This window comes from Sceloporus undulatus, chromosome 4 (assembly GCF_019175285.1).
Source record: "Sceloporus undulatus isolate JIND9_A2432 ecotype Alabama chromosome 4, SceUnd_v1.1, whole genome shotgun sequence".
Classification (NCBI taxonomy): Eukaryota; Metazoa; Chordata; class Lepidosauria; order Squamata; family Phrynosomatidae; genus Sceloporus; species Sceloporus undulatus.
In genome coordinates, this window is record NC_056525.1 from 9,403,495 (window position 1) to 9,417,086 (window position 13,592).

Sequence of the window (13,592 nt, forward strand, 5' to 3'; positions counted from 1 at the left end):
AGCATACCTCCAAAGAGACCCGAAGCAGCTTTATTTTGGCAGTCTGTAACAGGCCTAAGATTCAGTTTACAAATCTCAGGATTTCACCAGACATAGCAGTCATGGCAATTCAAGTGCTATAATTGTGTAGAGAGAGAGGACCCTATTGTGGCCCTTGGGACCACCATGGACTTCCCTGACACACCACTAAATATCTTTCAGCCAAAATATGTTGTTTTTCAATCAAAACAAAACACACTGGAAGTCCACAAAGAAGCCTGGTAAAGTTTTCGGCATGGCATAGCACTTTGGGCTTTGGACTATCACTCTAGAGACCAGGGTTCGATTCCCATCTTGGCCATGAAACCCACTGGGTGACCTTGGGCAAATTACACTCTCTCAGTCTCAGAGGATGGCAATGGCAAACCCTTTATGAAGAAACATAACACAAAACCCCCTTGATAGGTTCGCCTTAGGGTCACCATAAGCTGAAAATGACTTGAAGGCACACAACAACAACAACAACAACAACAACAACAACAACAACAACAACAACAGAGTTTTCAGAGACTAACAGAATCTTTCTTTTCCCCTCCCTTCTGTTTTGTACAGGTGTTGCAGGGAAGGAACTGACAACACATCACCTACTTAGCATTTCTTGCCAAGTGGCTGATGGGATGACCTATCTGGAAGAACAGCATGTTGTCCACAGAGATTTAGCTGCCAGAAACATACTGGTGGGAGATGACCTTGCTTGCAAAATAGCTGATTTCGGCCTAGCCAGACTCCTCAAGGTTTGTTCAGGCTCTCCCTCTCCCTCTCTCTCTCTCCCTCTTTTTTCCCCCTATCCTCTTAGGACATGTCTACATGGGCCATTTACAGTGGTTTCCCCTTGCCCTTGTATCATCCTGTCCTGATGTTTCTGGGCCACATTCAACCATCTATCTACACAACACATGGGAAGGGCAGTCCCACAATTAAACTGGACTATTTCTGCTGTAAAATGAATATAAAAGATTCCGCTCTTCCCTGAAAATCCAGAGCACTCCAGAGCAACACTGGGTGGCTGTCTACACATTGTCCCACTGTGCCACCCACTGCCACAGATCACTCCTCAGAGGTCACAACAAGATGCCCAGACATGTGATTGGCACTGGGTACCTCATTTTTGGCCCCAAAGGGAGCAATTGACACCAGCGGTGGCAGCGGACAGCAGAGTGGGATTCTGTTGCTCTGGAACATGCAGGTTGCAGGGAGAAGTCAGGACAATTTGGAGCCAGAATATGCTGGGGGCCACCTGAAGTATTCTGGCCAGTGTAGATCCACACGCAATCTCTTCTGGGAGAATTATAGAATTAAATATTTCTGCATGTATGTATGAAACAGCCCATGGCTTGTTTCTTTTCTAGCCTGTAGTACTTAGCACTTTACATTTCTATACTACTTCATAGTGAACTAAGCCCTCTCTAAGCAGTTTACAATGTGTAAGCCAATTGTCCCCCACAAGCTGGGTATTCATTTTACCGACCTACAGAAAGATGGAAGGCTGAGTCAACCTGGAGCCCTGTGGGATCAAACTTTCAGCATTATGGTTGCTATACTGGCATTTAACCACTGCGCCACCAGGGCCCCAGGCCTGTACAGGTGTACCCCAGTTAATGAAGCAGAAGTGTTCTGGGTGTAGCTTCTTTAATTGAAAATGTGGTACCTGAGGCAGAAATAAAATGAAAAGAATGGGGATAGGTTCCCACACCACAAAGAAAGAGGAGTAGTTAAATTTTTTCCACATTTTTTAAATGGTATACATGTGCAAAATGAAACAACCAGGTCAGGTAAGTCTTACACAAGTGTAAGCAAAACATCTGAACCTTCTAGAGATTATCTGAAGACTTCTTCCAAAAGATGAAGGGCAGTAAAATGGGCAGTTCAGGGAGTGTAGAGAGATCAGTGGCCACGAAAACAGTCTTGGGGCCACCTGAGGTTTGAAGTGTACATTTTGCCTACATTTAGGGTCCTTTCACACTACACAGTGAAAGCACTATGATTCCATTTTAACTGCTTGGCTTCCATCACCTGAAATCCTATGATATGCAGTTTGGGGAGGGGATTTTAAAATTTCCTGACAGAGAGCCCTAGTAACTACCCAAACTACCATTCTTAGGATTCCATAGGATGCAGCCATGGCAGTTAAAGTGGAATCACAGGAGTTTATCAGACAAGGGAAATTGGAAGTATAATCTGATGGCAATCTGAATACAATCATGGGGTTTAACTTTATTGCGTGATAACCCACTACACACAAATTCAGGCAATGGGAAGTCAGTCCGAATGCAATCATGGGGTTTTACATTATTGTGTGATATACTGCCACATGCAAATTCGGGCAATGGCATGCTATTTTCGGGAAATAGGAAGCCAGTTCGAATGCAGTGAGCATTCACATAATTTCACTAAACTAGCGACTTTACGTGAATGCATTCTGGCCCCACTTTCTTTTCATTTGAAATTAAGAGAAATTCCTCACGTGTGATAAACTCCACAGTGTTATAACTATATAGTGTAAAAGGGCCCCTGGTCTGCTTTAACAAGCAGCATCTTTCTGGGGTCCCAGCCGATGCACTCTGATCTTTTTAGCTTGCAAGGCTAGAGTGAAGCTAGCAATAAAACATGGGCCACACCACAGAGCTATAGTGTCCTCTCTAAATCAGTTGTGCAAGCTGCATGAATCCATCTCCCAGCATCTTCTGAGATGTTGTAGTCCACTAAGGTAGTTTTCCCAAACTGTCGATTCTGTGGATTTCAGCTAAGAAAGTCAATACAATTCTAGAGAGGTTATCACATGGAGAAAAAGACCCAAAATAGATTCGGGATTGCAAACTCAACAGCGGGTATTATTGTATGTAAAAAAAGCCGCTGCTGCTGCCAGGTAACTATAACCAAAGTGTGAGCCATGCTCAGCCGGCCACTTTGCAAAAACAGCAAGCTCCAATTTTTGCAAAGCGGCTAGTTGAACACGGCTGGGACCCGGGTTGTAGTCACTCAGCAGCAGCAGCAATTTTACGTATGATAATACCCACTTTTGAGTTGGCAATCCCAAAAATTTCTAGTCTTTTTCTCCATGCGATAATCTCCTAGCCTGCATCAATAGGAGTATGGTGTCTAGATCAAGGGAAGTAATAATACCACTCTATTCCACTTTGGTCACACCTCACTGGAGTACTGCATCCGATTCTGGGCATCAGAATTCAAGAAGGATGTGGACAAGCTGGAGTGTTTCCAGAGGAGTGTAACCAAAATGGTGAAAGATCTGGAAACCATGTTCTCTGAGGAGCATCTTAGGGAGCTGAGGATGTTTAGCCTGGGGAAGAGGAGGTTAAGAGGTGACATGATAGCCATGGTTATAGATTTGATGGGATGTCATACTGAGGATGGAGGAAGCTTGTTTTCTGCTGCTCCAGAGATGAGGATATGAAACAATGGATTCAAACTACAGAAAAAGAGATTCCACCTCAACATTAGGAAAAACTTCCTGATTGTAAGAGCTGTTTGACAGTGGAGCATGCTGCCTAAGAGGGTAGTGGAGTCTGCTGCTTTGGAAGTTTTCAAATGGGTTGAATAGCCAGCTGCTTTGATTGTGTCTTCCTAATTGCAGGGGGTTGGACTGGATGGCCCTTGGAGTCTTCCAATTCCCTGATTTTATGCTCCATGCCTCCCTCATGTGAAGTAGAAAGTATTGTGCAAAGAACACTAAAGTCAGCTGCTGAACTAGCCCCTAGATGATTCGGCAACCACAATTTTAGTTTCCCTCCTCCAAGCCTGTTGAAAAATAAGAAACCTTTTGCTAAAGGGCCAATTCTTGCTTCATTCCAGGATGATATTTACTCCACCACTAGCAATGGTATGATCCCTGTGAAGTGGACAGCACCAGAAGCGGCCATCTATCAGACCTATTCACCTAAATCAGATGTCTGGTCTTATGGAATTCTTCTCTATGAGGTTTTCACTTACGGACAGTGTCCATATGAAGGTACAGTATCATTTAAACAAGCATCAGTAAGAAATGAAAAAGGTAGCTTCTGGAGAAAGGGACTTCTAAGCAGTGGCACCCTTTGAATCAGAAACCCTCCACAGGGAGGTCAACATCAGCCTTTCTTTGCTAAGATTTAAGAGCTATATTTATGAGTATCTTATTTTTCTGGAACTTTTCTTTTAAAATGAGCAGTGATTTTTATTTTTATCCACAGGTTGTTTTGCAAAGGGATTTTGTAGCACCTTTGAGACTAACCAGGCAAAAGATGTAGCATAAGCTTTTGTAGACTCAGGTCTACTTCCTCAGATGTGTGACATTTGAACCAGAATCAGGCAAAAGATCCATCCATCCATCCATCTGTTATCTATATACCATCTTTATCCAGGCTGGGACTCATGGTGGTTTACAAAAGATCTGCCTCTGTACCTCCATGCCTCTCAGGATTGCTCTGCCTTCATGTACCTGCTTTATTAATGTTTATTCTATTTAATCAACAGTATTATTGGAGCTCCTTTGGACAATCACAGAAGGCCCTGTAGCACTCAAGGTTTTCCTCCAATTCCCCCTTTCCAGTTCTCCCACTGATTTGATCTGACACTATGAGGTATAGATCTTGGCTCCAAGAATATAGATTGATAGTAAAATGGTTTTTCTTTCTCTGTCATCCTTAGGGTTGCCAGATCTCAGGACCTGGCTCTGCATTTCAGGGCCTGACTCCTCTTCACTAGTTCTCAGGGCAAAAGGGGGAATCTGAGGGCAAGAGTGCTTTCTTCAAAAATGTGTTTTTCCTCATTACTTAGTTATTTTTATTTGAGTTGTATACTCTATGCAGATGTGGCTGATGCTTAGTATATTGTGCTGAATGCAGTCATTAAGGGCTACCCTTCATAACCATCACCTCAATAATATCACCAAGAAAAGGCACCATGACATCACAAAGTGAAGTGTCATCTCTCAGTCTCATGTTTGATCCGTGACATCCCAGAGCTTGGGATAGTCCTGGCCTGACAATCCAAGCCACCATAAGAGGATAATGATATAAGATGTAGGAATATTGGGTATTTATAGGAACAAAGTATAGTAATTTGGTGCCAAGCATGAGTCCATTGAAAGAAAATAGATGCTCTAGGACGGTGCTGGAAATTTGGAGAAAGAAATTGCTAATCCATTCATGGGTTGATGAAATGAGAAATCCAAACTTAATTCACAAAGGACACTGAAGCTGGCTTTCTTGAGTGTGTCTGGGCTTGCAGCCATTATGAAGCCATGCAGATGCCTCCTGCAAAGAAAATACAACAACCAACCTCCTTTGCATTAGAATCAGGAAGAAAATAAATAATCCAATGACTTCATTCTACAGTTCAAACAAAAAGTTACCTAAATTGAATCCACACTGCAGAAATAATCCAGTCTGATACCACTTTAACTGCCATGGCTCAATGCTACGGGATTTTGGGAAGTACTATAACAGTTTTTTGAGACATTTAATGCAGTGGTGCCACAACAAACTACAATTCCCAGAATTTCGTATCATTTAGCCGTGGCAAAGTGGTGTTAAACTGGATTATTTCTCCAATGCAGATGCAGCCGTAGATACACAAGAGGAAAGAGAGTTTGGTCTGCCTGACTTTTCGTTTGTCACCCTCCACTGGTTCAATATAATCATTACAAGTGTTATTGCTCCAGCACTTTGGACCCTGAAATTTGAATTTCACCAGATGATTTGGCCATTCAAATACACACACACATGTTGCAGTTGAAGGGGAATACTGATTTGCTCTTTCAAAGCTTTGTATATATTTGATCCTCCCCGCAGCCACCCAAAACCAGCATCTCAATTTAAATTTCATTTCTCACACAAACACATGAAAATCTGAACTTTGCTCTGTGCTGGTAGAAGAAATACTGGCGTGCTATAGGTACAGTGCTTGGATTTTTCCTGGAACAAAGGGCAACTGTAGAAGAAAAAAAGCCCAATCATTATTCCTGATTTATTAGAGTTGTATTTTTACTACCAGGAGAGGAATGCTACAAGTGCCTATAGTATTTTCCCCCTCTCAGATGCCAAAGACTTTTTCCAGTTTTGGAAACTATGTGCCATTACATGTCAGATGGCCAGCAGGAAACAGGCAAGTGAGTACTTGTTGCTTCACCCCAAACAGCAAAAATGTTTTGGCCTGTCCTGCCAAAGACATTCTATAACAGCTTTCTAAAAAGAGTGTTTTTCAAAATTTTGAACATCTGCACAGAATTTGCAGTTTTGAAGAGGAATATGAGTCACGCACACCTTTGAAACTTGCCGGAAGTGTGAAATGTGGAAAATATTTCTCAATTGCTTTCTTTGATTTTAGCACTCCTTCAGGCTCAGAAAATAATTCTATACCTATGAAAAGTATATTTTTCACAGGACTAGCTGTGATAGTCTGGTAAAGTGTAAAAAGAGGAAAAGGAAGGGAAGAAGGAATCTAGCAGCACCTTTAAGACTATTTCATTTATATTTTAAACCAAGCTGTTGTAGATATCAATGCATTTCTTCAAACGCCATGACAGAGTGGTGTTAAAGCCTCAGGTTATTAAGCATATATATAGACAAGTTGAGTTTCCCTTTTCCAGAATTCCAAAATCCGAAATACTCCAAAATCCAAATCTAGGTGGCTAATATAGTGACACCTTTGTTTTCTGACAGTTCAGTGAAATTTGTTTCATACACAAAATTGTTTAAAAAAATACTGTACTGTGTACAAAATTACATTCAGGCTACATGTATTAGATGTATATGAAACATAAATGAATTTTGTATTTAGACTTGGCTCCCATCTGCAAGATATCACATTATGAATATGCAAATACAGTATTCCAAAAACCAAAATAAATAAATCCAAAATCCTGATCCCAAGCATTTTGAATAAGAGAGACTCAACCTGTAGTTGTGGGTTGTTGTTGTTGTTGTTAAATAATGTCAAATCAACTTTGACTTATCACATACCTAAGAATGAGAGACTTGCAAGAGTGCTGGTGATCAACTGTCCTGCTCAGTTCTTGCAAACGCAGGGCTGTGGCTTCTATGATTGAGTCAATCCTCCTATATTGCAGTCTTCCTCTTTTCTAACTATCTTCTGCATAAACCTAGCATTATCATATTTTCCACTGAGTCATATTGATATGTTCAACAGCCTCAGTTTAATCATCTTTCTTCCACTGAGTGTTCAGGCTTGTTTTGCTCCAAGACCCAATAACTTATCACATGGTATTCACAAATCTCTTCTTCAGCAACACATTGCAAATGAGTTGATTTTCTTCCTGTCAGCTTTCCTCAGTGTCCAGCTTTTACATTCATACATAGAAATCAGAAATATTCTGGCCAGGAGGATTTTGACTCTGGTATTTAATGTATGTCTTTCCACTTGTGAATCTTACCTAGTTCCTTCATGGCTGCCTTTCCAAGTACCAGTCTTCTACTTCTCGACTGCAGTTTCCATTTTGATTGACTAACCCAAGGTCTAGGAAATCTTTTAACTATCTCAATGTCTTTCTTACCCTCTTTAAAGGTATGTAAATCATCTCTGGTCACTATTTTTGCCTTCATATACAACAGTAAGCCTGATTTTGTACAATTGTGAGAGTGGGATAGAATGTAATAGGATCCAGAGAGTTGCAAATCATGACCCTCGCTCTGTGTTTGAAGTGATACAGGTCTTTTAGAGTTTTATAGATAATATTGGCGTGTGGAAGCAATAAACTGGTTTATCAAAAGTCAGTTTCCCTGGGATCAAAATTTTCTCTCTGGAGATTCCTTTTTTCCTGTTTGGAGAGTCCTATTTAGAGATTCCAAAGATTAACATTTGTAAGGACTCGCATATTAGCATACACTGTTTGCCATGAAACCATTATCTTTGTTCACAGCTCTGATAATGTATTGGAAAAAGCTGAATTGAGTTATGTTCAGTTGCATTATATTCCCAAATTCCATTTGGGAAGTTTTTCCATTAAACAGATTGCGTGTATATTTGTTTTCCAGGGATGACCAACCAAGAAACTATCCAACAGATTACTCGGGGTTTCCGCCTTCCTCGTCCGAATAGTTGTTCTCCTGAAATTTACAGCGTCATGCTGGAATGCTGGAAGAGCCATCCTGAAGACAGACCGAGTTTTCTCACTTTGAGGGAGACACTCTTCTCTATTTACAAATGGGCGCATCATCCATTTTCTTGAACAGGAAAACTCCATTGCCATTGGTGTTTAACATGGGCTGCAAATCCTGCTTCCTCTACAGGATTTAGCTGTTAGGAATAGACAGCTCATTGCCTGGAATGACCAGTTCAAGCTAGTCTTGGCCTCAAAGAACGTTTGTGCTTTTGAAGCTGGAATAGATGAAGACTTTACTCTCAGGAGGGACAGTAGTAACTCTCTGCTTCTGGCTTGGGATGAGGTCCCTTTGGCTTTGCTGGCTGTGTTTCCCAGAAGATCATTCACTTTCAGTGTTCTATGTGAAGCCAAGATGTCATTGTGAAGAGAAACAGACCTGCAATGCTCTCCACATTTAACAGCTGTGGACTGTTTCACTTGCTGTGTGTGCCAGTAGTATTTAATTATTCAATAAACATGTATATAAAAAAATGACCTCTGAGGTGATGTTATCCGGAGTGTGTAGCAATGTACAATGAATGGTGTTTTGTCTTGTTAGCAGTCCTGTGATACAGGTATTTGGGATTGGCCTTGCTTTCATGTGGAATGAGGCAACTGCCTCAGACAACAGATTTTGTCTGCCACAAAAGGACAGCAAATTATATACCCTCCGACATTTCACAGATGAAAACTGGGACATGTGTGGCCAGCCAACCTCAGAGTGTGGCTAAGATGGCCAAAATTATCCGTGAGGACAAGCTAGGAGGTGCAGCAGTTTGCCCAAGCAACCTCCCTTCTCCCCATAAGGACTAATTGAGCGCAAATCCCTTTTGGATTTTGAAGTCAGTTTGCATTTTTCAGCAATGGAAGAAAGGACAAAGTGGAGGGAGGAGATAGAAACAAGGACATTTTCGAAATGGCTGAAAAAGTGGGACAGCAGAGCATTAACTGCGACTGTTATTCCAATTTCAGGACAGTTAGAGGATATGGAATTGTTAGCTATTTAATATGTTATTATTGTATTATTATTATTATTATTATTATTATTATTATTATATCCTGCCTTTCTCCCAATATAGGGACTCAAGGCGGCGAACAGGTATAAAACAATACAATTTAAAAACAATACAAAATATTAAAATACATAAATATAAAATTTAAAAAATTAAACAATTTTAAGAATTAAAACAGTTATAAATTAAAATATAATGTATTAAAATACAAACCATTAAAATGTGGGTAGCTCAGCATTAAAAACCCAGTCATTCTCAGCTTAATAGGCCTGCCTGCACAGGAACATCTTTACCTGGCATTGGAAGGACAGTAAAGTTGATGCCATCTTGGCCTCTTTAGGGAGGGAGTTCCAAAGCTTGGGAGCAGCCACCGTGAAGGCCCTCTCTATTGTTTCCCCCAAACGCACCTGAAACGTGTTACCCAAAATTCAGGGGTCCCACAAGGGCACCCATGAATTAATATATTTTTGGGAAAATTAAATAGCTCAAATTATATTTCAGGCAGGGCAACAGTCGGCCATGGGATTGCAACCCTATGTTTAACAGTTCCAAATCACATAGAACTCCAGAGGCAATTCCAAATGGGTTTTGTAGTTTTATTTTTAAAAATAACACACACATACACACACACTATAACTAATGAAGAAAAGTAGGGGAAGGTGAATAGTGTAGGCCTTGCTAATGGTAATAGCAAATGATAGCAACTGTGGTTCAAATAGATGGGAATCCAGAACAGAGATGACTCAATAGCTGCATTGGCAAGTGAGGTGGCTGGTTTACTGAGGTGCCTAGTAGACCCAACAGAGTGCCTGCCTGGATCCAAGCTAGACCAAATTGCTAGTGTCTAGGTGGTGGTATATATACTCAAAATCATATTCTGGAGCAGTAATGAACGACTGAATGGATTAACTCTCTGCTAAAGGGTTTTCCAGGAGAAAAGAAAGTTTGGGAGCTGTAGTAAATGTTCAGAAGATTGGTGTAAATATCTCAGACAAAAGCAAACCTCTTGCTGCTGGAGAGACGTCCTCTGTCTGTGAATGCACTACCATTTCCTTCGGCCAGAGTAGTGTACTGTCATTGCCCTCCACAGACAAAAGGGATTATGTTGATGCCTTGGGTGATCTCATTGTGGTGAGTGTCTTGCTTACTCCCTTGCTTGAGCCAACCAGATTTATGGCCAGATTTTGCTTTTATAGGTCACTCACCTCAGTGTCCCTTTTAATATTAGACTGATATCAAATATGAGAGGGGGGATTGGGGGCCTGGTGCTAGGGTAAGACTAATAATAGTAATTTGTGGAACTTCTGCTTCATGTAGTTACTAGTAACTATTTTTATGTGTATTGTGCATTCATTTTGCAGATGTGGATAGTCTTGATCTAGCAAGAGCCAACAGCGCATACTTGAAATAGCTTCCTACCAGCTCTGTCCTGGAACAGGTCCATATTTCCACCTGGATTGTGTTACCCATCCAAGCTTTGTTGGATTGCATTGTCTCATACCAATGAGATGCATGACTAATTATTACTCATGACCACAATGTGATTAGGGCCAGAGCCTTGCCTAAACTTATCTTGTGAGGTTCAGAATTTGGAAATATCACTTGTCTGGAGGACAACTCCCGGGTTCCTATGCTAACCTGGGGAGTCTAAGATCTGTGCAGTGGCCCCTCCACATTTACTGGGGTTAGGGGTGAAGGACCCCCGTGAATGTGGGAAAACCACAAATAAAAAACACTATTCTTTTTATCTAAGACAGGTTCTCCAGTGCAACTCTATGGTCAACATCTGCCAGAGGTTCATCACAGAATCGTGCTGGAAGACCTACAAATGCCTAGAGAAGTGTTTTCTCTAGGGACTTCTAGGTTCTCCAGCACAAATCTATGGTCAACTTCTGACAAAGTTGTGCTGGAGGACCTAGACATTCCTCAAGAGAACATACCAATCAAAACTGGAAATAATCAAATTAGTAAAAGTCAAAGCTGCAAGTGTGGAGAGCCAATTGTAGTTCAAAAAAGGTAACTTCTCCAAGCTCCAGTGAAGTTACGTATATGTAAGTAATGACTCCAAGTTCTGCTAAAAGGGAGCTATACATTAAGAAGAGGAAGATGATGATGATGATGATGATGATTATTTGAATACAGATATAGACCTCCTGCAACTGAAGTCATCATCAACAACCTATTATTATAGCTTGAAAAACCCACAAAAAACTAACAACCTATTAGTTAACATACTTCTTCAATACACTGGTTAAGCAAAGTACTTGGAGAATTTCTGGGCAGGTTCTACTACCTATTGCAGGTGCTAAGCAGTGGCAGGGAGTCAGGATGCAGCATGCCTCATGTTTTTGCTCTTTCTCACCTCAGGATTTTAAAATGCTCTGCTGCTGATATGTGGTGTCAAGTGGACTTCTGCGTATGGTGACCCTACAATAGGGTTTTCTTGGCAAGATTTATTCTGGGGAGTTTTGCCATTGTTATGCTCTGAGGCTGAGAGCGTGTGACTTCCTGAAGGCCACCAAGTGGATTTCCATGTTGGAGAGGGGATTCAAACCCCTCATTTGTCTATCATAGTCTTAGTGCAACACTCAAACCACTTCACTCATTTGTTCTCCTCCCCTCCCCTCTGTTTTCTTCCAAAAAATTACCAATGGTTTTTGGTGTTTTTGTTTTTTGGAGAGGCACATAGCATGTTCTCAGAATTAACTGATCAAATGGAATACACTTTACCCTGAATTGGGGTATGGATAGTTTGGAGCTCAGAGAGCCATAACACCTGATTTTTGAATATTCAGAAGTTCCAGAAGGCTCCAAGGTATCATTGTGGCTACCATTTGGGATGTCTGGAAGTGATGTTGCATCCGTTTTTGTTGCCTCTTGGGCCATTTGGGGGGATTTCTAGTCCAGCCACTCCACCACACACACTCTTAGGGTTGCTCTATTTACAAAGCATACAAAAACATGAAAATCTATCCTATGGAATAGAATAGCATAGAGCTGAGTATTATTATCACAGCACTAGTTCCAGTACTGGGTGGAGTCAAATATCTTCAAATGGACTCGCTATTGCTGTGCCTCCCCCCCCCCTTATCAAACTCTCTAGAGCAAGCATATAACACATACATTTTACCATTATGACAACTGCACCATAATATATAAAATCACTCTGTAACCAGTGAAGTATTGAATAGGTTCACCTTTTCATTACTAGAAAATGCTTCATGTTACAGTTCAAGAATGCAAACAGAGCTGGAATGCAGTTCCTGAAAAAAGGTGTGACCTACAATAAAAAGTGAAAGTAAATATTCGAGAGTGTCAAAGTACACCTATTGATGCTGGCATTGAGTTAGAGCAGGGTTGTAGTTAAGAAAATTTCCCAAGTTTAGAGAACTGGATGTGTCCCAACCCCATCTAAAGCCAACATCAGAAAATCCCCATTAGGAATGTGGTATAAAAAGCTTTTAACCTATATGGTGTAAGGTGTGCAAAAACTCCTCCTTTTATCTGCTCTGAACTTCCCACGATTTAGCTTCATTGGATGACTCTGGACACACACAAACACACATGTATGCTCCCTTCCTGCTGAACTTTGTCGGCATTGTGTGCCTTCAAGTCCTTCCTGATTTATGGTGATCCTAAGGCAACCCTACCATGGGGTTTTCTTGGGAAGATATGTTCAGAAAGGGTTTGCCACTGCCTTCCTCCTGAAGCTGAGAGCATGTGATTTGCCCAAGATAGTGGGTTTTCATAGCTGAGCATAACTCTGCTCTCCAGAGTTGTAGTCCAACATTCAAAGCACTACAATACCGGCTGAACTACCAGCCCCAAGCCAGTGCCATCCAGCTAAAGGCAGTGGCAAACCCAGTACCACTCTGATCAGATCCAGAATTTCAGAGTCTGCTCATAAGTGAATTTGAAGGCTTTCACTGTTGGCATCCATAGTTTTTTTGTGGGTTTTTCGAGCTATGTGGCCATCTTCTAGAAGAGTTTGTTTCCGACGTTTCGCCTGCATCTGTGGCTGGCAACTTCTTCGAAGATGCCAGCCACAGAAGGAGGTGAAACTTCAGGAATCAACTCTTCTAGAACATGGCCACATAGCCCAAAAAACCCACAAAAAACTCTGCACACAAGCTTTGCTGTTTTCCTTTCTTTGTTCATGCAAATGAAGCAGCAGCGTGGGGTGGCGAAAACATTAGGTATGAAGGAGCATTTGCCCGCCCTGACCTGTTTGAGTGCCAAAGATGGTAGTAAATTTCTCTCTCTCTCTCTCTCTCTCTCACACACACACACACACACACACACACAGTGCATTACACTTGTTGAGCCATAAAGGATAAAAAAATGAGTTAGAAAGTAGCTGCCCCGGCCAGTCAACCCCAGGCTTTACAATCAGTCCTCCATATCAATGGATTCTTGATTCAAGCATCCACAGCTTGAAAATATTT

At 41.3% G+C, this 13,592-nt stretch overlaps 1 protein-coding gene across 1 annotated transcript in view; it reads left to right on the forward strand.

Annotated features, from left to right (window-relative positions):
- SRMS (src-related kinase lacking C-terminal regulatory tyrosine and N-terminal myristylation sites) overlaps positions 1–8,605 on the forward strand; it is a 42,465-nt gene extending 33,860 nt beyond the window's left edge. The window contains exons 6-8 of the mRNA XM_042464837.1: positions 592–773; positions 3,850–4,006; positions 8,028–8,605. Of these exons, the coding sequence (XP_042320771.1) occupies positions 592–773; positions 3,850–4,006; positions 8,028–8,221 (533 nt within the window). The 3' untranslated portion in view covers positions 8,222–8,605. The remainder of the gene's footprint in view (positions 1–591; positions 774–3,849; positions 4,007–8,027) is intronic.
- The last annotated feature ends 4,987 nt before the right edge of the window (positions 8,606–13,592 follow it).